The following is a 25,450-nucleotide window of genomic DNA, read 5'->3' on the forward strand; positions in this document are numbered from 1 at the left end:
CATTCTACACTGATCAGCCATAACATTAAAACCACCTCCTTGTTTCTACACTCACTGTCCATTTTATCAGCTCCACTTACCATATAGAAGCACTTTGTAGTTCTACAAAGCAGGTATTATTTGGGTGGTGGATCATTCTCAGCACTGCAGTGACACTGACATGGTGGTGGTGTGTTAGTGTGTGTTGTGCTGGCATAAGTGAATCAGACACAGCAGTGCTGCTGGAGTTTTTGAATACCGTGTCCACTCACTGTCCACTCTATTAGACACTACTATCTAGTTGGTCCACTTTGTAGATGCAAAGTCAGAGACGATTGCTCATCTATTGCTGCTGTTTGAGTTGGTCATCTGTCAGACCTCCATCAGTGGTTGCGGGACGCTGCCTACAGAGCGCTGGATGTTGGCTGGATATTTTTGGTTGGTGGATTATTCTCAGTCCAGCAGTGACAGTGAGGTGTTAAGAACTCCATCAGCACTGCTGTGTCTTATCCGCTCATACCAGCACAACACACACTAACACACCACCACCATGTCAGTGTCACTGCAGTGCTGAGAATGATCCAACACCTAAATAATACCTGCTCTGTAGTAGTCATGTGGGAGTCCTGACCATTAAAGAACAGGATGAAAGGGGACTAACAAAGCATGCAGAGAAATAGATGGACTACAGTCAGTAATTGTAGAAATACAAAGTGCTTCTATAATGTAAGTGGAGTTGATAAAATGGACAGTGAGTGTAGAAACAAGGAGGTGGTCTAATGTTATGGCTGATCAATATACAGTCTTTTATTCATACATTTATGACTGTTTAAGCATGTGTACATGTGGGTGTGTATGTTCACCTATATCCATTAAGAAAGGCATTTCCACTGGAAGGTCGGATGTCACCAGTCAGCATTTTAAAAGTGGTGGTTTTACCCGCCCCGTTTATACCTAGCAGGCCAAAACACTGTCACCAACATCCACACACACATCCACACACACACATCCACACACACACATCCACACACACACACATCCACACACACACACACACACACACACACACACACACACCAGAAGCTGTTATTTTAATATATACTGTATATATAATAATAGTGACTCTATTAGCATGAAAAAGTTGGTGTGTTGGACTGACCTCAGCAGTAGGTACACCCACATAGAGCCCGTCTACAGCTACTACCTTCTTACCAGAGTACATCTACAGAAAATAAGAGAGCAAGGAAAAGTGAATCACTGTTTAAATGTCATAATTAAACCATCTTTTTAGTACTTATGCAGCCAAAAGTATGTGGACAACTTTAGTTAATAGGTGCGTTGAATCATATAGTCACAAAAACTTCACTGAAATGCATTGGCAGTAAAATGTGTTATACTGAATTTAGGGTCTGTGCTATTGTAATGATGCCAACTGTGAAGTATGGTGGAGGAGAACTCATGGTTTGGACTGAGCTATTTAGTTTTAAAGAAGGGAAAATCTTCATTCAAATGTCTACACCTCTAGGTGGTAGCCTAGTGGGTTGAGCTTTTGGCTATCAACCGGAAGATTGGCGGTTCAAATCCAGGCTCTGCAATGCAAACACTGTTGGGTCCTTGAGCAAGGCCCTTAACCCTGTCTGCTCTAGGGGCGCCGTACGATGGCTGACCCTGCGCTCTGACCCCAGCTTCCAAACAAGCTGGGATATGCAGAGAAAGAATTTCATTGTATTGTACATCTGTATAGTATGACAAATAAAGGATATCTTATATCTTACAACATCCAATGTCATTTGCCAAGTTGGGCGTGGCAGAACACGGCTGGCCTGCACTGAACTGTGACATTAACACTATTTAGCAGCCTTGCAACTGATTGGAATATGTAAGCCAGTCCATACGATCCAACATCATAATAATTTGGTAGCAGAATAGAGATAAGCTGTTATTTTGCAAAATCTGGATTTATTTCCTCAGAAAGTTGAGTCCATACAAAACTTTATCATTATTTTATTTAAAATACTCCCCTCAGTGTGTTACTTTTCTCTACATTGCTATTCCTGCTCATGTTCTTTGATCATCTTAAATGAAATCTCTCAGTAATTGAAATCGCCTTGCCTTCAGCCTCTCTGTGTTTACTCTCATCGTCCTAAAGATGTGATGGCCGTTCTATAACTGAATCTGTTCATGCTAATAAAACTCACAGAGTTAGATAGAAGAGAGAGACAGTATGAGACACATTTCTATGCTAGAAGCAGGAGCATTTTTCATCAGGAGAGCTGCAGGACATGAGAGTTCAATCAGAGCGCAGTGGCCCTTAAGCCCTTCATCTCAATAAGCAAGACAAGGCAAGATAATCAAATGCGGAGTTCTCCCGGGGGACGGCAGGTGGTCAGAGTTTAAGCCCGCTTAAGCTGGCGGGGGACCAGCACATTGTAGGTTTGGAAAGTCATTTGATTAGCATTCCAGCATGGCAACACTGTGCGTCTCTAATATTTACATCAATCCTGGTGATGCCACTTTTGATACACTTGGGCTGTGTCGATGTCAAACAGGGGGTTTGGGCTGCACAAGTCCAGGAACCTGGGTTTGGTGCTTACCTTAAGTTATTGGCATGTTAACCCTGTGTTTTGGGGGTTTCTTCTACGTTCTTTGGTTTTCCTCAATGAACATGACAGTAGCCAAACTGGCAACAGAATTGCCCTCTAGGTGTAAATATCTGTGTCCAATGACTTATGATAGACTTGATTACTGTACTAGGTGTATTTTAGCCTCGGGTTTAAAGTTTTCAGGGTAAATATTTGACTCACTAACATGGACCAGGATAAAAGTAATGTTTTGTTGGATGCTTATACACCAATCAGCCATAACATTAAAACCATATTCTTGTTTCTACACTCACTGTCCATTTTATCAGCTCCACTTACCACATAGGAGCACTTTGTAATTCTACAATTACTAACTGTAGTCCATCTGTTTCTCTGCATGCTTTGTTAGCCCCCTTTCATGCTGTTCTTCAATGGTCAGGACCCCCACAGGACCACTACAGAGCAGATATTATTTAGGTGGTGGATCATTCTCAGCACTGCAGTGACACTGACATGGAGGTGGTGTGTTAGAGTGTGTTGTGCTGGTATGAGTGGATCAGACACAGCAGAAATGCTGATGGAGTTTTTAAACACCTCACTGTCACTGCTGGACTGAGAATAGTCCACCAACCAACAATATCCATCCTGTGACCACTGATGAAAGTCTAGAAGATGACCAACTCAAACAGCAGCAATAGATGAGCGACCGTCTTTACATCTACAAGGTGGACCAACTAGGACAGTGAGTGGACACAGAATTTAAAAACTCCAGCAGCGCTGCTGTGTCTGATCCACTCATACCACTCTTTTTTTAAATTATTTTGTTTATGCATTTTCTCCCCTTTTTCTCCCGACTTTTAGCGCATCCAATTGCCCAATTGCATCATGCTTTCTCTCCACTAATGCCGATCCCCGTTCTGATTGAGGAGAACAGAGCTAATCCATGCCTTCTCTGACACGTGGGCAGCAGCCGTATGCATGTTTTCACGGCACTAGGTGAGTGCTAATGCGGATCAGCCCTGTGTACGGAGAGACACACCCTGATCAACGCACCCCTTCCCCGCCCCTGTCAGGTGCCATCAATCAGCCAGCAGAGGTCGTAGATGCATCAGCTATGAGGAGACCATATCCGGCTTACTACTACCCCACACCTATATGAACAACAGGCCAATCATTGTTCATGTGGATGGCAGAGCTGAGATTCGATAAGATGAATTTAAGATCCCAGCTCCGGTGTGCTAGCGTGTGTTTTAGCGCTGCGCCACCTGAACAGCCCATAGCCACGCTCTTTTAACTGAATGCAGAATGTGGCTTGGCAGTGTCTTACTAAAACAAGACACCTATGAAAAGACATAACAGATGGGCAAGTTAGCCACGCCGTTTGCACCAACACACTCCTATACCATAACCAATACTGGTTTGAACTTTGTCTTGGTCGGAAGAGTTATGGCTTTTCCCATTCTTTGGACTAATGAACATGACACTGATTACTTGATTAAAAGGTCTACTTAGTCAACAGCACCTTTCCACTTTGTGTCAGTCCATCAGTACAGAGAAACTAGCAACGTTTACAACGTGCTACATGGCTTCTGCTTTGCTTTATAGTGTGGTAAGTTACATCTGTTGATGCATTATAATGATCTGTAGATATGGACTGAAGATGACCTTGCAAAAGTCATGGCAGTCATGTTTAGAGAAACAGGCCATTTTAATTAGTCCACAAACTTCTCAGACAGTGCCTCAAGTTTTAAACATTTTTGAAATGTGGTACAGGCAGCAAATTCAGAATCACTGTCTATCTATCTATCTATCTATCTATCTATCTATCTATCTATCTATCTATCTATCTATCTATCTATCTATCTAATCATCTATCTATCTATCTATCTATCTATCTATCTATCTATCTATCTATCTATCTATCTATCTATCGATCTATCTATCTAATCATCTATCTATCTATCTATCTATCTATCTATCTATCTATCTATCTATCTATCTATCTATCTATCTAAATAAATAAATAAATAAATAAATAAATAAATAAATAAATAAATAAATAAATAAAATAAAACAATAACTCTTCTTTATGCTGTTTTCAATTAAATCCCTGTAAAACAAAGTACCTATAACTAGTGTCTACTTTTATTTGCATTTTACCTTGTGTTCCAACAAAATATTGGATAGATTTGGCTCAAGGGCACTATTCAAGTTCACCTTCACCATCTCATTTCCAGACTGATTGTAGTTCATGGTTTAATACACCATTCCACACATTGTTCATACAATTTTGCATCATCTTCTAACCATCGAATCCTCCTTTTTATCAAGAAGATGTCAGATCTGTTGTGACCCATGGTTTGTTATTAAAAAAGCAGTGCACTGTCTTTGTGGGGATATTGCATCAACACAAAAGTTGACGTATTTCATATTACAGCGACTGAGACAGCATTCTTTTTAAGTCTGTATCCTCTGAGTCACCCCACAGAGCCTTCCCAGTCTCCTCTGTCTACCTTCTGACAGTTTCGTTAACCCTATAGCTACAGTACAACACTGAAGAAGCAAAGTACCATCGTGGGTGATATAAACATATGTTACCTACATAAGCTACAAAGGAAATGTGATCTGATGACATGCTCAGTTGTTACACTGTGTTACGAGTATTTATAACTGTCATAACTGTCCGTTATAATTATAATTTGTCGCAACTGACACATGCCACCTCCGACACGTGTGCAGTACCGACTGCCTCTTTTCACCTGCACGAGGCGAGTTCATATGCGGATCAGCCTTGTGCATGGAGAGCCACACCCTGAGCATTATTCCTCGACTCTGAGCAAGTGCCATCAATCTGCTAGCAGAGGTCCTGATTGCACCAGTTATGAGGAACCCTGGTCTGGCTTGTTCCACCCTTTGAACAACAGCCAATCGTGGTTCATGCAGCCTCCCAGCCAAGCCAAATGGCAGAGCTGAGATTCGATATGATGTTTGCGAAATCCCAGCTCTGGTGTGCTAGCATATTTTAGCACCGCACCACTATTGTCTTTAAACTTTTAATTCAAGTGTAGGGGGATATTTTTGTACTATTATTTTTTTTCTAAACCCTGTGCAGTGTGCAGACTGTATATATTTTGTTCCAGAGTGTTTTCAGAGAGTGTGACACCGGAAAACAGCTGTCGCGCATGTTGAACCCGAGAGGATAAACCTTGTATCCAATGGGAAACAAGTCTACAGAAGATGCATGTGATGACACTTCCTGCTATGGACATCCAAGGAGTGTGACATCTGCTCACAGCATCCCCGTTAATAATCAAGGCCTCACTGTCCTCCCTTCTTCACTGCTTATCTTATCAGTGCAGATACAGCTGCGTACACATCATGTACATGCAGTGCTGAGGACATGCAGCTGCTGGTGGTGGTGCGGTGAGAAGAAGCCAAGAAGCTACAGCTAATCTCGTCCTGCTCTCCGCTCCATGCAATACACCAAGCAACGTTAAACCAGCTGAAACCTGCTTCTTAAGCAAATACTTGACCCAGAGCTGGAAATGGAGCACTTGAGGGTTGCATTGAGTGCTGGCGCAGTTTCAGGCCAATCGACTTTTACTGCAAATTAGCATTGAATCATTAGACTCGCCTCCCTCGGTTCTCTTTCCTGATTTACTGACTACGGAACAATACAAACAGACATACCTGAGTGGGGCACAGCAGTAGTCCAGTACACCTTAGTGAAAAATTAGCCAAATTCTTTACAGGAATGGTTGAGTAGCATTGAGAGGGTATAGTTGTGCCACTAGGCCATATTTATCCAAGTTCTACACTCTTACTACCCTTTACCCTCTTTATTGCCATTTTAGCCCAAACTTCAGGTAAAAAGTTGCAACAAAATTGTTACTAAAATTTGTTTAAGTTAAAAATAGATCTGCCTGGAACGCTGGGTGCAAGGCAGGAATACATACCAGACAGGACACTACTGGACAGGTGATTACTCAGATAGGGGAAATTTAAAGCAGCAAATTCACTTACTGCATGTGTTTGGAAAGTAAGAGGGAACCACATTACTCTGGACAAACCCTCGTAGACTTGCAGGTTCCTCACAGACAATGACCAAGGTGAACCCCAATGCCAGCCTTATAGTTTGAATATCAGACCTAAATATTTATTACAAAATGACAAAGCAACAACAGACAGTAATTTATTGCTTCATTTACAGTAACTTGGGACAGTGGTATCTTAGTGGATTTAGCTTTGGTTCCATTGGAGGCCATATAATGGCTGACCCTGTGATCTGACCCCAGCATCCAAAAGAGTTTAATTGGACTGTACACATGTATACACTGATCAGCCATAACATTAAAACCACCTCCTTGTTTCTACACTCACTGTCCATTTTATCAGCTCCACTTACCATATAGAAGCACTTTGCAGTTCTACAATTACTGACTTTAGTCCGTCTATTGCTCTGCATGCTTTGTTAGCCCCCTTTTATCCTGTTCTTCAATGGTCAGCACCACTACAGAGCAGGTATTATTTGGGTGGTGGGTCATTCTCAGCACTGCAGTGACACTGACATGGTGGTGGTGTGTTAGTGTGTGTTGTGCTGGTATGAGTGATGAAGACACAGCAGTACTGATGGAGTTTTTAAACACCTCACTGTCACTGCTGGACTGAGAATAGTCCACCAACCAAAAATATCCAGCCAACAGCGCTCTGTGGGCAGCGTCCTGTGACCACTGATGAAGGTCTAGAAGATGACCAACTCAAACAGCAGCAATAGATGAGCGATCATCTCTGACTTTACATCTACAAGGTGGACCAACTAGGTAGGAGTGTCTAAAAGAGTGGACAGTGAGTGGACACAGTATTTAAAAACTCCAGCAGCGCTGCTGTGTCTGATCCACTCATACCAGCACAACACACACTAACACACCACCACCATGTCAGTGTCACTGCAGTGCTGAGAATGATCCACCACCTAAATAATACCTGCTCTGTGGGGATCCTGACCATTGAAGAACAGGCTAAAAAACATGCAGAGAAACAGATGGACTACAGTCAGTAATTGCAGAACTACAAAGTGCTTCTATATGGTAAATGGAGCTGATAAAATTGACAGTGAGTGTAGAAACAAGGAGGTGGTTTTAATGTTATGGCCGATCGGTGTATATGACAAATAAAGGTGTCATGACCCATTCTATTCTGCTATATTATCCTGATCAAGGTCCATAGCCTATGCGGAAAACACTGAACAAAAAAAGGGTTGCATGCCTAACAAATTTCTAGTCTGCTGCAGGGTACATTTTATTTAACTTCACTTACACCTTGGGGTAATTAACAATAGCCACTTCACACACATGGATGGAAAACATGGTACCCTAAGAAACCCCATGTACAGAACATGATCAGCCCATCACAGACCAAAACCAGAGTTTAAGATCCAACCCTGGACCTCAGGTGTCACCACCATCACCACATCAGATACTATCTGCACACCTTTTACCAAGTTGTATGATTTCTGCCCTTTTTAAGCTGTTGTGGTAAAGTGTTACTGCTGTTATTGATAAGTGGAAGCATCCATAAGCAAACCACATCACTTTAAAAAAGGGAGACCATTTAGGCTTAGAGAGCAAGACAGACGTTGCAACACCAATACGCTTTATGGATCAAGTTTTCTAACCAAGCAGCTGCACATAAGCCTAAGCTTGGTTGGTGTAAAGCATGATGAAAGCCTTTGGACTCTGGTGCAATACGAAGAGTAAATATTCAGGTGTTCATTTACTTAGACATGTGTACATAAAGAAAGACACAGTACCTTGGTGAGATTACAGATCCTCAGAAGGTCGTTTTGAGCACCGCCACTCTGCATTCGCTCACGCTCTCGAGCTACATCTTCATCCTCCACTGGTTTAGCTCTCGCCATTCCAGTCACTGACCTGTAATTTATACATCACATTACATTGTACTGTAATACAAACATGTGCACTAACAAGTGATTATTTTATTTATTTTATAATTAACCGATTTATCCTGGTCATTAACGTGGTGAGTTCAGTTTCAACTGGAAACACTGGACACAAGACAGGAATACCCCGGAGAGGGCACTGATCCATGACATTGCTTTGGCTATAACCAATCATGTATGTGTAGACACCCGGCCAACTGATAGTATCTAAGATCCTAATGCCAAGTTCACACTACGAGACTTTCAGAGTTGCTGGGATGCTGTACAGTTCACACTACACAACTGGATTTCTTGTAATCAGGAGTCTTTTAAGTCATTGTGGTTTTCACACTACACGACTGATCGTCGACAGGGAGTTTCACACTACACCATCTATCACCAGGATGAGTCGGTCTGGTCTCCCAAACTACGTTTTGTCAGATATGTAGCATGCTAGAGCGATCGGCGACCTGCGAGCGATCGAGTTGTTGAACAGTTCACACATAGCGATCGAGAGCCGAGTTTCGATCCCCGAGTGAACACCAAGTTGCTCCCGAGCTTCCACGACTAGCGGCGACCAGTCGGTGAACAAAAATCAGGGCAAAAATCGTGTAGTGTGAACTAGGCATAACCCGGACCTTTAGTGCTATGTACAGTCATGTGAAAAAGTTGAGACACCCCATGAAAACCTTTGTCTTTTTGAACACATTTGACCTTCATTTGAACAGTACTGAGAGATGGAGCTTATATAACTAAACACATAAAAAGTTAAAAATTACTTTCAAACACAAGTTGTAAAATGTAATGTTTGTTTATTAGGATTTTAACGTCATGTTTTACACTTTTTGGTTACATTCATGAAAGGAAACGGTAGTTTATCTTCACACAAGGTTCTTCAGTTCACAAGGTTATATCAAACACAGTCATGGACAATTTTGTGTCTCCAATTCACCTCACTTGCATGTTTTTGGACTGTGGGAGGAAACCGGAGCACCCGGAGTAAACCCACACAGGCACGAGGAGAACATGCAAACTCCACACAGAAAGGACCCAGACCGCCCCACCTGGGGATCGAACCCAGGACCTTCTTGCTGTGAGGCGACAGTGCTACCCACTTAGCCACCGTGCTGGTAAAATGTAATGAACAAAAATGAAATTGCCTGTGAGGAATCCCTTCCCAGACTCATATGTATATGTATTTACAACCTTCTTTCTGAAGGCCTCAGAGAGTTCTTTAGATCTGACCATGGTGATAACACTCACTTTAACAATCAAGAGCAAACCAAACTAATGTCTGAGGTTTAAATGGAACTCCAATGTCCTCTATCGATGGTCTAATCATTGCAGCTGATGTGGTGCACCTGATTCTAATTTTAGATATTTTACATAGTAATAAATGTGGGGGTGTCCTAATGTTTTCCTCACAATAAATTGTCATTTTTGTTCATTACATTTTCCAATGTGTTTATAAGTAATTTTTAACATTGTTTTTGCTTAGTTATATACGCTCCATCTCTCAGTACTGTTCAAATGAAGCTCAAATGTTCATATGTTTAAATATGTTCAAGAAGACCAGTGATAGCTCAGTGGTTAAGGTACTGGACTAGTCAACAGAAGGTTGCCGGTTCAAGCCCCACCACTAAGTTGCCACTGTTGGGTCCCTGAGCAAGGCCCTTAACCCTCAATTGCTCATTGTGTTCCGCTCACTGTGTAAGTCGCTTTGGATAAAAGCGTCTGCTAAATGCTGAAAATGTAAATGTAAATGTAAAGAAGACAAAGGTTCTCATGTGGTGTCCTAACGTTTTCCACATGACTGTAGTGTCAAATCAAAGAATAATTACCTTTTATTCTGAAATCAAAGGGTTTAATGATTGTATTTTTATGAATAATTGAATTTTTTATTGTTTAATTACTCACCAAGAATAGAAAAAGTAATATACTTAATACAAATAGGAAATAGAAAAATGCATGCAAAGTGCAAAGAGTAGCAGTTCAAATCTTAACCAGGCAAATTCAGTCACACTCACAATCGTGCTAATGGATAAGCATAAAATAAATGAAGAGGCTTAGCTGTTTACAAACAAGGTTGGGTCGAGGTTCATTACTTAAAGTTTAAGAAAAACATATTCAATATTTTTTAACATATGACCTCAAGGAAGTTCTCAAGGTCAGTATGTACAATTTATGACATTATTGACAAATTAAGAGAATCCAAAGCATCTCTGTGCATAGTGGGCAAGACCAAAAAACATCACCAGTTCTGTGATCTTTGATCCATCAGACGACATTGCATTAAAAACTGATATGCTTTTGTGATTAATATAACCACACAGGCTTGTAAATACTTGAAACAACCTGTTAGTAAACCTGTTAGTTTTCTCCCAATTTTAGCATGTCCATTTTTTAACCAATTGCGTTATGCTTCCTCTCTACTGGAGCTGACCCCCGCCCCAATTGAGGAGAGCAAGACTGACACGTGTGCAGTAGCCAAATGCATCTTTTCATCTCACAAGGCGAGTTTATATGACGATCAGCTTTGTGCATGGAGAGCCACACCCTGATCAGCAGAGGTCGTAATTCACTCAGTAATAAGGAGTCCCTATCCTGCTTATCCTACCCTATGAACAACAACGAATCGTTGTCCATGCAGCCGCCCCGCCCAGCCGGATGGCAGAGCTGAGATTTGATACGATGTATTCAAAATCCCAGCTCTGGTGTGCTAGCGTGTTTTACCGCTGTGCCACCTGAGCGGCCAGTAATGGAAGATTCTACAACAAAAAGTGAAAGTCAGATAAAAAAAATAAAAAAAATCTGTAATATGGCAGATGTTTCTGGGCATAGGCTAATTCTCCACCATTTAAATTATTATTTAAATTTTTTTTTATTAATAATAATAATAATAAATAACAATAATAATAATAATGCAAGTCTTATGCTCCTGGTAGAAAAAAATGAACCATCTACATCCCTGCCAGAAATCCAGACTTGTCTCTTATTAAAAACTCATAGCGCTTTACAAAGTCCAGTACTCAATCCCAGACTGTTGAGGAGCTGGAGTGTAATATAAATTACTTTCACTACAATAATTGGTGTCTTTAATTCCTAAACAATTACGAATACAAATAAGATAAAGAATAATGACTTCATCCTAAACCTGACCTTGACTGGCAGAAGAACTTGTACTGGATTAGGAGGGTGAAGCCAAACATCACTACGCCTTCTACTGCCATGGCAAACAGGTTCTTCCCCACCATATTCCAGCCTAGAGGGTCCTCAAACCTGTCCTCTCCTGAAAAATAGAGATTCTTATTGTAATATTATATAGAAACCACATATTCTAGCAACATTCCATATCTCTTTTATTCAACTTTATTATTACATTTGGATTTGGGCAGCTTATCTCTTTTTTTAAAAGTAGATCCTCGCAAACACAGAAGGGATTGTCAACGTCTATAAACTGCATGTCTCTCAATGACTGTTTGATTAGGTTTAAGTTCACTAGAATACTTAAAGATATTCAGAGACATGCCACAAACCCACTCCAATTTAGTCTGGCTCTATCCTTCAGATCATTGGCTTGTTGTTGTTAAAAATGACATGATATGATGAAGACATGACACTAACAAGTTTGGACCAGCTGACAGGTTTAAGATTAAAGAAGCTGTTAAAACAGCTGCATTTCTGCTCTGACTAGGAATTAATAAGTGTCCAGCAGTTCATGTCACACATGATCATATCATAAGTCTTTATAGACTACCTGGTTTCCAATAAAGATAAAACATTATTGATTTATAAAATAATTTGAGAATATTACAAGCTGCATAATATTACAGATTATTACATACTGTCGTGTGTGATTATAAATTAATATTGAACATGTAACTGTCATTCTTAAAGACTAATGAACTACCACTGAAGACATTATGAAGACAGTGGTGCAACCTGTCTCTTACCCAGGGTGCTGAAGATGTTTGCCATGGCCTGGTTCTTAGCCATGTCGATTAAGCCACGACCCAGACAGAAATGAGGGAAAATCAGCAGCACCTGCTTCACTATGTTATTGACATCCGCAACGTTCTGTAGAGAGACAGAATGACAGAGACAGAATAAATGTGTGAATGAAGGTAAAGTGGCATTAAAAGAGCGAAGTCAGTGTGTGTCTGAGCATGGCAGAAAAGAGGCAACTGCACTGTTACCAATAATTTAAAAAGTGCATCACATTGCAACATCTGTACAGTGTTACAGCACCTCACTGTGACAGTTTTATCACTCTCCCTTACACACACACATAGTTTTAAGACAAATTAAACAGTACCTGCTTTTTTTTTATTGTTCAGACATTAAAATCTCCCTGGATTCTTCTCTCTTTTTTCATTCCTTTAATTGTGATTTCTTGTTTCTTTTCTTTGTGTCACTTTCTCACATACAGTATATGCTCAAGATGACAAAGGAAGAAACACTAAACTTTTGGCCAAATGAGCTGCCCTTGGTCAGTAAACATTTCCTTACAATGAGATAAGTAATAAGATAAGTAGCATTGCTTTTCTTTTTAGTTAGGATTTAAAATACTCCGGACAGTCCACAGTTATGAAGTCATTTATAAACAACTACAAATCATCTAGAAATCATCAGCATTTAGAAATTACAAGCAAAAACACCCAGCCATTCAGGGGATAGCACAGTTTATTCAAACTACAGCAGTTCTTCCCCATTACCAATGACAGCCCTTGGTTCCAAAGCATTACAACAGACCAGAGATCTTCACAAGTCACAAAAAATGAGTCCGAGTCAAGTCTTTAGGCTAGAGTCCGAGTCAAGTCACAAGTCTTTATACTAGAGTCCGAGTCAAGTCTTTAGGCTAGAGTCCGAATCAAGTCACAAGTCTTTAGAATAGAGTCCCAGTCAAGTCACGAGTCAATATAATATAAACAAAACATATACAAAACAATAAACAAATAATCTGTAAGTTCAGATAAAAACAACAACAGATTAGCGACTGTATTTTACCGTTTTACTTTGTGCCTTTACTTTCCTAGTCATTGTGCAAATGATTGTAATTTCCGTAACAAGTAGGTTCCAGTTAAAAGCTTAAACTGATATGTTTTGTTTTCATTGCAAAACAAAAGTGCGTAATAAATCACGGCACAGTGGCCAAAATCCAAAACACAGCAAACAAAATCATAACCACTGCTTACCTTAGCTTATGTTCTTCCACATGCTATTAAATTTATAAGCATGTGTCCCATTAGGAACATAATCCTTTATTTTGTAAATGTGCTTATAATTAAAAACCTCCAAACTTTTCCCGGTTGTGAAGTAAAACATGAACTCGTTAGAAAGCCAATCAAGCGTTTCATTGACACGTCATCTGTGTGACGCTGAAAACTGAATAATGCAAATAACAGCATTTCTTACTAAACATTAAAATCAGAAGGTCTGATTGGTTCAGAAAGCTTACAATCATTAGCGCCAATTCTATAGCAGCATTCCAGTCACCCCAGTTTTTCCTGTGAAGTGCACTATGTAGGGTATTCCACCATTTTAAGTGAGATTCCAATTCAAAGGTAACAAAAATGTTCAAATGAGTGAACTTGAAACTATGTAGGGAGTAGGGAGTGACGCTGCATCACTACGGCGGAAGCTGGCTGTAACATTTACCCATTGTGTGCGTTGTGGGTATATAACATTGTCACACATAACTAATGTTAAAACATGCTGGCGCTAGGGACTCTTGTTGATTACGAGTCATTTTTTTGCAAGTCATTTCAATCAAGTCCAAGTCGAGTCTGAAGTAGCTGTGTGTGCGACTTATGTGCGACTCGGGCTCTGCAACAGACACACATACATCCCATGTTGAGTTGTATCAAAGGAGAATATGGTAATCAATCAATATTTGTAATCAAGGTTTAATCATGAATAAATGTATTCCAGATATCCTCTGGTGCAGTATTAAAGAGTTCAAAGGTGATTAAGGAAAAAATCTTATATTAGATGCAATTGATTTTAAGAATTAACAGAAGTCCTGCATCAGCTGAACAATGTGATCAGGACAGGATATACAGCTTTAGAAGATTAACAAGACATGCAGGAACTAACCAAGTCTGGGATTTAAAGGTAATAAGCAAAACTTTACTGTCGATGTGTAATTTAAAAGGAAGTTGGTGCAAATTAATTTATAGGGGGTAGCACAAAGAGACAGAGATTTCTTATAAGAACACAAGCTGCAGCATTCAGAATCTAATGTTAGTTAAAATAAGTTAAAATAAACTGCAAGACAGCCAGCAAACAAGTTGCAACAATGCAATATGGTCTAGAGATTATCATTTTAAGCAGTAATAAATGTGGGGGTGTACTAACTTTTTCCTCACAGTAAATTTCCATTTTTGTTCATTACATTTTACAACTTGTGCTTAAAAGTAATTTTTAACATTGTTTTTGTTTAGTTATATAAGCTCCATCTCTCAGTACTGTTCAAATGAAGCTCAAATGTTCAAATGTTTAAATATGTTCAAGAAGACAAAGGTTTTCATGGGGTGTCCTAACTTTTTCACATGACTGTAGTGTCAAATCAAAGAATAATTAGCTTTTGTTTTAAAATCAAAGAGTATAATGATTGCATTTTAATGAATAATTAAATTTTTAATTGTTTAATTACTCACCAACAATAGAAAAAGTAATATACTTAATACAAATAGGAAGCATAAAAATGTATGCAAAGTGCAATTGTGAGTAGCAGTTCAAATCTTAACCAGGCAAATTCAGTCAAACCTACAATCTTGCCATTTAAAAGCAATACTAATTAAAATAAATAAATCCCCCTTTTGTAATGATATGTGGTGGGTCGCTAATGGATGAGCATAAAATAAATGAAGAGGCTTAGCTGTTTACAAACAAGGTTGGGTCGAGGTTCATTACTTAAAGTTTAAGAAAAACATATTCAATATCTTTTAACATATGACCTCAAGGAAGTTCTCAAGGTCAGTATGTACAATTTATGACATTATTGACAAATTAAGAGAATCCAAAGCATCTCTGTGCATAGTGGGCAAGACCAAAAAACATCACCAGGTCTGTGATCTTTGATCTGTCAGACGACATTGCATTAAAAACTGATATGCTTTTGTGATTAATATAACCACACAGGCTTGTAAATACTTGAAACAACCTGTTAGTAATGGAAGATTCCTTTTTTTCTCCCGATTTTAGCACGTCCATTTTTTAACCAATTGCGTTATGCTTCCTCTCTACTGGAGCTGACCCCCACCCCATAAAGGAGAGCAAGACTGACACGTGTGCAGTAGCCAAATGCATCTTTTCATCTCACAAGGCGAGTTCATATGACGATCAGCTTTGTGCATGGAGAGCCACACCCTGATCAGCAGAGGTTGTAATTCACTCAGTAATAAGGAGTCCCTATCCTGCTTATCCTACTCTGGTGCAGTATTAAAGAGTTCAAAGGTGATTAAGGAAAAAATCTTATATTAGATGTAATTGATTTTGAGAATTAACAGAAGTCCTGCATCAGCTGAACAATGTGATCAGGACAGGATATACAGCTTTAGAAGATTAACAAGACATGCAGGAACTAACCAAGTCTGGGATTTAAAGGTAATAAGCAAAACTTTACTGTCGATGTGTAATTTAAAAGGAAGTTGGTGCAAATTTATTTATAGGGGGTAGCACAAAGAGACAGAGATTTCTTATAAGAACACAAGCTGCAGCATTCAGAATCTAATGTTAGTTAAAATTAGTTAAAATAAACTGCAAGACAGCCAGCAAACAAGTTGTAACAATGCAATATGGTCTAGAGATTATAAAAGCATGCACATCATAAAGAAATGTTGAAAAAATTGGATTTTTAGGTTCTAGAATGTTAGAATGTTACTTAATAAAAATAATTGCTAAAGCAGCATTAAGTTTTACATTATATTTCACTCTAGCTTTTAGATCGGAACAATCATCAAGCTCCAGATTCCCAAAAGTTCCACACTACATCTAAAACCAAAACAATATGAACCTTGGTCTATGTTATGTGTAACTCTTACCCAGGGTGCTGGGATTTAAAGGTACTAAGCAAAACTTTACTGTCGATGTGTAATTTAACAGGACGTCGGTGCAAATTAATTCATAGTGGGGTAGCAGAAAGAGACTCTAGGAATCTTATGATTAGTTAAAGGAACTGCAAGACAGCCAGCGAGCAAGTTGCAACAGTGCAATATGGTCTAAAGATTATAAAAGCATGAACATCATAAAGAAACGTTATAAAATGGGGTTTTTAGGTTCTAGAATGAAAGAATGTTAGTTAATAAAAATCAATTAATAAAGCAGAATTAAGTTTTACATTATATTTCACTCTGGATTTTAGATCAGAACAATCATCAAGCTCCAAGTACAATAAGTAGTCACATTATTTTTAAAAGAGAAGACTATAAACTTTAGTTTTTGGGCCGCTCAGATGGCACAGCGGTAAAAACACACACTAGCGCACCAGAGCCGGGATCTCGAATACATTGCATCATTGGCCTGATGTTCATACAGGGGTGGGTATTAAGCCGTATATGTAAGACTCCTCGTAAACGATGCAGTACGACCTCTGCTGGCTGATTGATGGCAACTACACAGAGGCAAGGAAAGAGTGTGGATCAGGGTTTGTCTCTCCGTACACAAGGCTGATTCGCATAAATGCATTCGCTAGTGTAGGTGACAAGATGCATACGGCTGCTGCCCACGTGTCGGAGGGGGTGTGGGTTTGCTTCGTTCTCCTTAAATGAGAGTGGGGGTCGGCATTAGTGAAGAGGAAGTGTGATGCAGTTCAAGTGTGACGTCAGTTTTCTCAGTCTTTCTTTTGGAAGACTGAAGTTTAGATTTTTGAATGAACTAAGCTGCTAAATGTGGTGCAATTATTATGTACTACTAAGCACGGTCAACATTTAGTCAACATTTTATTTGAAGATGACATGTTCCAAGGGCTTTTCATACAGTAAAGTTTGTTTGTTTATTAGGATTTTAACGTCATGTTTTACACTTTGGTTACATTCATGACAGAAACGGTAGTTACTCATTACACAAGATTCATCAGTTCACAAGGTTATATCGAACACAGTCATGGACAATTTTGTGTCTCCAATTCACCTCACTTGCATGTCTTTTGACTGTGGGAGGAAACCGGAGCACCCAGAGTAAACCCACGAAAATACGAGGAGAACATGCAAACTCCACACACAAAGGACCTGGACTGCCCCACCTGGGGATCGAAACCGGGAGCTTCTTGCTGTGAGGTGACAGTGCTACCCACTGAGCCACCATGCCACCACATACAGTAAAGTAAGAACAATAAGAGTCCCAGAAAAGAGCCTTGTGGGGCACCATTTCCCAATGTTTGAGGCTCTAAAGAGTTCACACTAATGCTTCTAATGCACATGTGAATCCTACCTTCACTGACTTTCCACTGATGATTAAAAACAAAAACCAAACAATTTTTTTTTCAGGATCAGAGCTGAAAGTCAGAGTTTGGAAGACAAGCAGACATTATTAAGTGTGGAAAAGTCTAGCTGTATGGATCCCACCTTACCTCTAACCATCAATCTGAATATTATTCTGATCCCTCAGGGCAGCAGAGGGCACTAGTAAGGTATAGGGCACTAAAGGGTAAATGAACTAATTTAAAGACATAACCATGCAGACAACATCTAAGGTGGTGGTTTGCTTGTGGAAGTGTACTCGAGGATTCGGTCAATTAACCTGTCAATATTCTCAAGCCTTGAGCAATGTGAGAGCTGAAACTAGAACACAGTGAGGGTTAGTGTGTGTTAAATCGATAATTTCTTCCGTAACCGTTAGGCTTCTAGGTTTAATTGCTACATAGCAACTTTGGGAATGCAATAATGTAAAATTGTTTCCTTCAATAAGGCTTGCAAACAGAGGGAGAACTTTAAAATAACATTTAATTGGCAGGTTATAAACTTTTATGAAGCATGTATGTTGTGGTTTTGGATTATTCATATATTTATTAATTCATTTATTATGTATGTATGTGTGTGTCAGAGTCCATCATGTATGTATGTGTGTGTCAGAATCCCATCATGTATGTATGTGTGTGTGTGTGTGTGTGTGTGTGTGTGCTAGAGAACATCCGAATTTCACATAGAAAGGAACCAGACCGCTCAACCTGGGAATCAAACCTAGGACCTTCTCATTGTGAGTCCATCATGTGTGTGTGTCAGAGTCCATAGTGTGTGTGTGTGTGTATCAGAGCCATTGTGTGTGTGTGTATCAGAGTCTATCGTGTGTGTGTCAGAGTTCATCATGTATGTGTGTGTGTCAGAGTCCATCATGTATGTGTGTGTGTGTGTGTGTGTCAGAGTCCATCATGTATGTATATGTGTGTGTTTGTGTCAAAGTCCATCATGTGTGTGTGTGTGTGTGTGTGTCAAAGTCCATCATGTATGTATGTATGTGTGTGTGCGTGTGTGCTTGCATGTGTGTGTCGGAGTCCATCATGTGTGTGTGTGTTTGTGTATCAGAGTCCATCGTGTGTGTGTCAGAGTCCATTATGTGTGTGTCAGAGTCCATAATGTGTGTGTCAGCGTCCATCGTGTATGTATGCGCGTGTATGTACGCGCGTGTGTGTGTGTGTGTCAGCGTCCATTATGTATGTACTGTATGTGTGTGTATGCATCAGAGTCCATCATGTGTGTGTTTGTGTCAGAGTCATGGGCATGGGGAGAACACGTAAACTTTACACAGAAAGGAACCAGACCACTTAACCTGGGAATCAAACCTAGGACCTTCTCGCTGTGAGTTGACAGTGCTACCCACAGAGCCAGTTAGAAAAAATACCAATAATAAAAATGTGTTTCTGTCACCAGCTATGACCAATAATACATATCCTGGCTGATGGTTTAAGGTTCTTCTGTTGGAATGCTTTACCTTTGCCTATTCGAAGGTCAATCTGGCTGGACAACCTAATCTTTGTTTTATCTGACCACAAAACTCTCCTACAGAAAGCTAGCGAGACTGTGTGCAGTGACATTTATTTTTCTGCAGCTAATATGATTATGGTTAGATAAGATAACGTTTATTATATTCTTCCATCTGGACAGATTTATGTTTGGGGAATGTTGAAGGCAGAGATGTTCACAAGGCATAAAATAAGAGTCCGAGTCAAGTCACAAGTCTTTAGGTTAGAGTCCGAGTCAAGTCACGAGTCTTTAGGCTAGAGTCCGAGTCAAGTCACGAGTCTTTAGGCTAGAGTCCGAGTCAAGTCACGAGTCTTTAGGCTAGAGTCCGAGTCAAGTCACGAGTCTTTAGGCTGGAGTCCGAGTCAAGTCACGAGTCTTTAGGCAGATTATTTCTTTATTTCTACGCTACATTTTCAATATATGTTTTGTGTAGATTATATTGACTCGTGACTTGACTCGGACTCTAGCCTAAAGACTCGTGACTTGACTCGGAAGTCAAGTCACGAGTCTTTAGGCTAGAGTCCGAGTCAAGTCACGAGTCAATATAATCTACACAAAACATATATTGAAAATGTAGCGTAGAAATAAAGAAATAACCTGTAAGTCCAGACAAAAAACAACAACAGATTAGCAACTGTATTTAGCCGTTTTACTTAGTGCCTTTACTTTCCTAGTCATTGTGGAATTGAATGTAATTTCTGTAACAAGAATGTTCCAGTTAAAAGCTTAAACTGATACGTTTTGTTTTCATTGCAAAACAAAAGTGCTAAATAATAAATCACGTCACAGTGGCCAAAATCCAAAACACAGCAAAAACATCATAACCACTGCTTACCTTAGCTTATGTTCTTCCAGGTGCTATTAAATTTATAACTGTGTGTCCCATTAGGAATATAATCCTTTATTTTGTAAATGTGCTTATAATTAAAAACCTCCAAACTTTTCCCGGTTGTAAAGTAAAACATGAACTTGTTAGAAAGCCAATCAAGCGTTTCATTGACAATCATCTGTGTGACGCAAACTGAATAAATGCAAATAACAGCATTTCTTACTAAACATTAAAATCAGAAGGTCTGATTGGTTCAGGAGCGTTCCATTCACCCCAGTTGTTCCTGTGAAGTGCACTACGTAGGGTATTCTACCATTTTAGTGTTGCAGACTCGAGTCCTCATCTCTGGTCGAAGGTGAATGTTTTCAACTGTTATGTACTATAAGGGATTAATTATTATGTGGTTTATAATAGAAATTTATTGTGAATGCAGTCCATTATTCCACCTGTGTTGCCATACTTAAAGAATGCTAGTTATTAACGAGTAGTTTGAAGAACATTTCAATGACGTCAAAAGTCTGACATGGCCTCCTTAATCACCATTTTTTTCATTACTGAGACTTTCAAGAAGTTCTGAGTAGAAGACTGAAGTACATTTTTATCCTCTTCAATCCCTTAAATCACTAAACTATTTTCTTCCTGAAGAATGCCCCAACATCCCCTCACAAACCATTATGAACCTTTATAAAAGCATTCCAACTAGGTTTAAAGGATTTCTAAGGGGAAAGATTGGCTTAACAATCTAAAATCCTTTGCTCAATAGTTTATAATTATGGGATACATTTTATGCAGTCTTTTTTAACACACAACAGAAGCCACGCGTCTCAAGATCCGTTCTCTTTTCAAGTCTTGTCTAAAAACACATTTATTTCTTGTTGCTGATATTACTCAACCACAGATGCCAGATGTCTGATACATAAATCTGAGGATGTATTATCATATTGCAGTTCTTCATCCTAGCCTGTCACCTCCAACGTCTCACCAAACAACACTGCACTGCTGCCAGCAGATTTAACATCTACACATGTTGTGTTGCCACACGTCTCCTTAACACTTTCCTCTGGAGAAATCTTGGACTTCCTATGCCCAACCATTTGTAACCAATCTCTTTCAGGTTGTTGCTTACCAAACCTTCTTGTTTTATGCTTTGGAACCTGTTATGGTTATGGCACTAAAATCAGTCCTACCCTGTGAAGTGTTGTTAAATACACTATATTGCCAAAAGTATTCGGTCGTCTGCCTTCACACGTATATGAACTTGAGTGACTCCCATTCTTAATCCATAGCGTTTAATATAATGTCGGCAGCTATAACAGCTTAGACTCTTCTGGGAAGGCTTTCCACAAGGTTTAGGAGTGTGTTTATGGGAATTTTGGACCAGAAGTGCATTTGTGAGGTCAGACACTGATGTTGGACGAGAAGGCCTGGCTCACAGTCTCCGCTCTAATTCATCCCAAAGGTGTTTTATCAGGTTGAGGTCAGGACTCTGTGCAGGCCAGTGAAGTTCTTCCACACCAAACTCGCTCATCCTCGTCTTTATGGACCTTGCTTTGTGCACTGATGCGCAGTGATGTTGGAAAAGGAAGGGGCCATCCCCAAACTGTTCCCACAAAGTTGGGAGCATGAAATTGTCCAAAATCTCTTGGTATGCTGAAGCATTAAGAGTTCCTTTCACTGGAACTAAGGGGCCGAGCCCAACTCCTGAAGAACAACCCCACACCATAATCCCCCTGCCACCAAACTTTACACTCGGCACAATGCAGTCAGACAAGTACCGTTCTCCTAGCAACCGCCAAACCCAGACTCGTCCATCGGATTGCCAGACGGAGAAGCGTGATTCGCCACTCCAGAGAACACGTCTCCAATGCTCTAGAGTCCAGTGGCAGCGTGCTTTACACCACTGCATCCAACGCTTTGCATTGCGCTTAGTGATGTAAGGCTTGGATGCAGCTGCTCGGCCATGTAGACACATTCCATGAAGCTCTCTACACACTGTTCTTGAGCTAATCTGAAGGCCACATGAAGTTTGGAGGTCTGTAGCGATTGACTCTGCAGAAAGTTGGCGACCTCTGCGCACTATGCGCCTCAGCATCCGCTGACCCCGCTCTGTCATTTTACATGGCCTACCACTTTGTGGCTGAGTTGCTGTCCTTCCCAATCGCTTCCACCTTGTTATAATACCACTGACAGTCGACTGTGGAGTATTTAGTAGCGAAGAAATTTCACGACTGGACTTGTTGCACAGGTGGCATCCTGTCACGGTACCACACTGGAATTCACTGAGCTCCTGAGAGCGACTCATTCTTTCACTAATGGTTGTAGAAGCATTCTGCATACCTAGGTGCTTGGTTTTATACACCTGTGGCCATGGAAGTGATTGGAACCCCTGAATTCAATTATTTGGATGGGTGAGTGAATACTTTTGGCAATATAGTGTACTTCTGGCTGTTTTGATATGAAGTCAAAATGTATTGGTCCTCTTCCCCAATGAACACACTCTCAAAAATGAGCAATACAACATGATTGTATGGAATAGACATGTGCAGAGGCCAAACAAGATCCGATCCCACTGCAACCCTGATTACAAACAACCACTTACTAACGGTGACAAAATAAACAAAAAGGTTGCTCTAGCTTTCTTACTTACTAGGGACTTGACTACAAAGGTTTTTCTGGCTTAAGCTAGTTTTTTTCCAACATAGTCATGGCAACCTAACTTTATCAGGCTGAGACATGTTAAACTGGGGACAAATGTAGTAAATTTGAATAAACTTTGGTAATGTCTGACACTAGTGGTACAACTGAAAGACTTCCAAACTGCTGTAGAACTGTGCTGTCATCCAGTTAAAGGATTTTATAACCACAAGCACTAGTTCTATCAAGATTGATTTAAAACCCATTAATGTAAAGCGTCATTCCAAGTACAGGGTGGGTAAGAATAAGGCAATTCTAAGGTTCCCTACAAAGACAGGAACACTCACAAACATCATGAACTTCAATCAGATTCAAGAGCCCTGATTGGATCCTTAACTCTTACTGTCTTTGTGCTGCATGGCCAGTGTCTGACTGGGTTTTCTTTAAGTACAGTAGTGTTCAAAAAAATAGCAGTGATTTAAAAAAAGTGAATAAAGCACAAAATCATTATAATAACTTTTATTTCCATAAATGCAAATGCACTGAAAATACTACACTTTCAATTCTAAATCAAAACATTAACAACATTTAGTCAGTTTGTGTTAATCCTTTACAGAAAGTTAAGAAAAATGAATATTAGGCTGTTCAAAAAAATAGCAGTGCCAGCATTTTTCTTTAAAAACTCAAAAAATGTATGTATAAACTGAAAATATTTGAGGTTTCACTTTACTTTAAATTACTGAACTAATATTTAGTGGCATAACAATTGTTTCCAAGATCTGTGTTGCATGGAGTCGACCAACTTCTGGCACCTCTGAACAGGTATTCCAGTCCAGGATGATTAGACTACATTCCACAGTTCTTCTGCAATTTTGGGTTTTGCCTCAAAAAAACTGTTTCAGATATCAGCCCACAAGTTCTCTATGGGATTGAAGTCAGGGGATTGGGCTGGTCACTCTATTACCTCAATCTTGTTTGTCTGTAACCAGGATGGTTTGGGTCATTGTCATGTTGAAACACCCATTTTAAGGGCATTTCTTCTTCGACATAGGGCAACATGATCTCCTCATGTATTCTGATATATTTAAACTGATCCATGATCCCTCGTATGTGATAAATAGACGTAACACCATGGTATGAAAAACATCCTCATATCATAGTTTTGTACCACCATGCTTTACTGTCTTCACAGTGAACTTTGGCTCGAATTCAGTGCTCGAGGGTCATCTGACATACTGTCTACAGCCACTACACCCAAAAAGAACAATTTTGCTTTCACCAGTCCACAAAATGTTGAGCCGTTTCTCTTTGGACCAGTCAATGTGTTCCTTGGGAAATTTGAACCCATTCAGGACGTGTCTACTGAACCCATAATGACTATACTACTCACAAATGAGCTTTTCTTCGCTGCAACAACACCACCTGGGGGTGATATGAGACGATATACAGGTCCTTCTCAAAAAATTAGCATATTGTGATAAAGTTCATTATTTTCCATAATGTAATGATAAAAATTAAACTTTCATATATTTTAGATTCATTGCACACCAACTGAAATATTTCAGGTCTTTTATTGTTTTAATACTGATGATTTTGGCATACAGCTCATGAAAACCCAAAATTCCTATCTCAAAAAATTAGCATATTTCATCCGACCAATAAAAGAAAAGTGTTTTTAATACAAAAAAAGTCAACCTTCAAATAATTATGTTCAGTTATGCACTCGATACTTGGTCGGGAATCCTTTTGCAGAAATGACTGCTTCAATGCGGCGTGGCATGGAGGCAATCAGCCTGTGGCACTGCTGAGGTGTTATGGAGGCCCAGGATGCTTCGATAGCGGCCTTAAGCTCATCCAGAGTGTTGGGTCTTGTGTCTCTCAACTTTCTCTTCACAATATCCCACAGATTCTCTATGGGGTTCAGGTCAGGAGAGTTGGCAGGCCAATTGAGCACAGTAATACCATGGTCAGTAAACCATTCACCAGTGGTTTTGGCACTGTGAGCAGGTGCCAGGTCGTGCTGAAAAATGAAATCTTCATCTCCATAAAGCTTTTCAGCAGATGGAAGCATGAAGTGCTCCAAAATCTCCTGATAGCTAGCTGCATTGACCCTGCCCTTGATAAAACACAGTGGACCAACACCAGCAGCTGACATGGCACCCCAGACCATCACTGACTGTGGGTACTTGACACTGGACTTCAGGCATTTTGGCATTTCCTTCTCCCCAGTCTTCCTCCAGACTCTGGCACCTTGATTTCCGAATGACATGCAAAATTTGCTTTCATCCGAAAACAGTACTTTGGACCACTGAGCAACAGTCCAGTGCTGCTGTTTCTGGTTCAAAAGTGGCTTGACCTGGGGAATGCGGCACCTGTAGCCCATTTCCTGCACACGCCTGTGCACGGTGGCTCTGGATGTTTCTACTCCAGACTCAGTCCACTGCTTCCGCAGGTCCCCCAAGGTCTGGAATCGGCCCTTCTCCACAATCTTCCTCAGGGTCCGGTCACCTCTTCTCGTTGTGCAGCG

General features: G+C 40.0%; 1 protein-coding gene across 1 annotated transcript in view; it reads right to left on the reverse strand.

Annotated features, from left to right (window-relative positions):
- The window catches only part of LOC134326904 (phospholipid-transporting ATPase ABCA1), a 245,300-nt gene that overhangs the window by 31,586 nt on the left and 188,264 nt on the right, over positions 1 to 25,450 (reverse strand). Inside the window, exons 39-43 of the mRNA XM_063009016.1 lie at positions 12,453 to 12,576; positions 11,659 to 11,788; positions 8,371 to 8,491; positions 1,139 to 1,201; positions 843 to 949 (exon numbers count right to left, since the gene is read on the reverse strand). Of these exons, the coding sequence (XP_062865086.1) occupies positions 843 to 949; positions 1,139 to 1,201; positions 8,371 to 8,491; positions 11,659 to 11,788; positions 12,453 to 12,576 (545 nt within the window). The remainder of the gene's footprint in view (positions 1 to 842; positions 950 to 1,138; positions 1,202 to 8,370; positions 8,492 to 11,658; positions 11,789 to 12,452; positions 12,577 to 25,450) is intronic.

Source organism: Trichomycterus rosablanca, chromosome 14, assembly GCF_030014385.1.
Source record: "Trichomycterus rosablanca isolate fTriRos1 chromosome 14, fTriRos1.hap1, whole genome shotgun sequence".
Classification (NCBI taxonomy): Eukaryota; Metazoa; Chordata; class Actinopteri; order Siluriformes; family Trichomycteridae; genus Trichomycterus; species Trichomycterus rosablanca.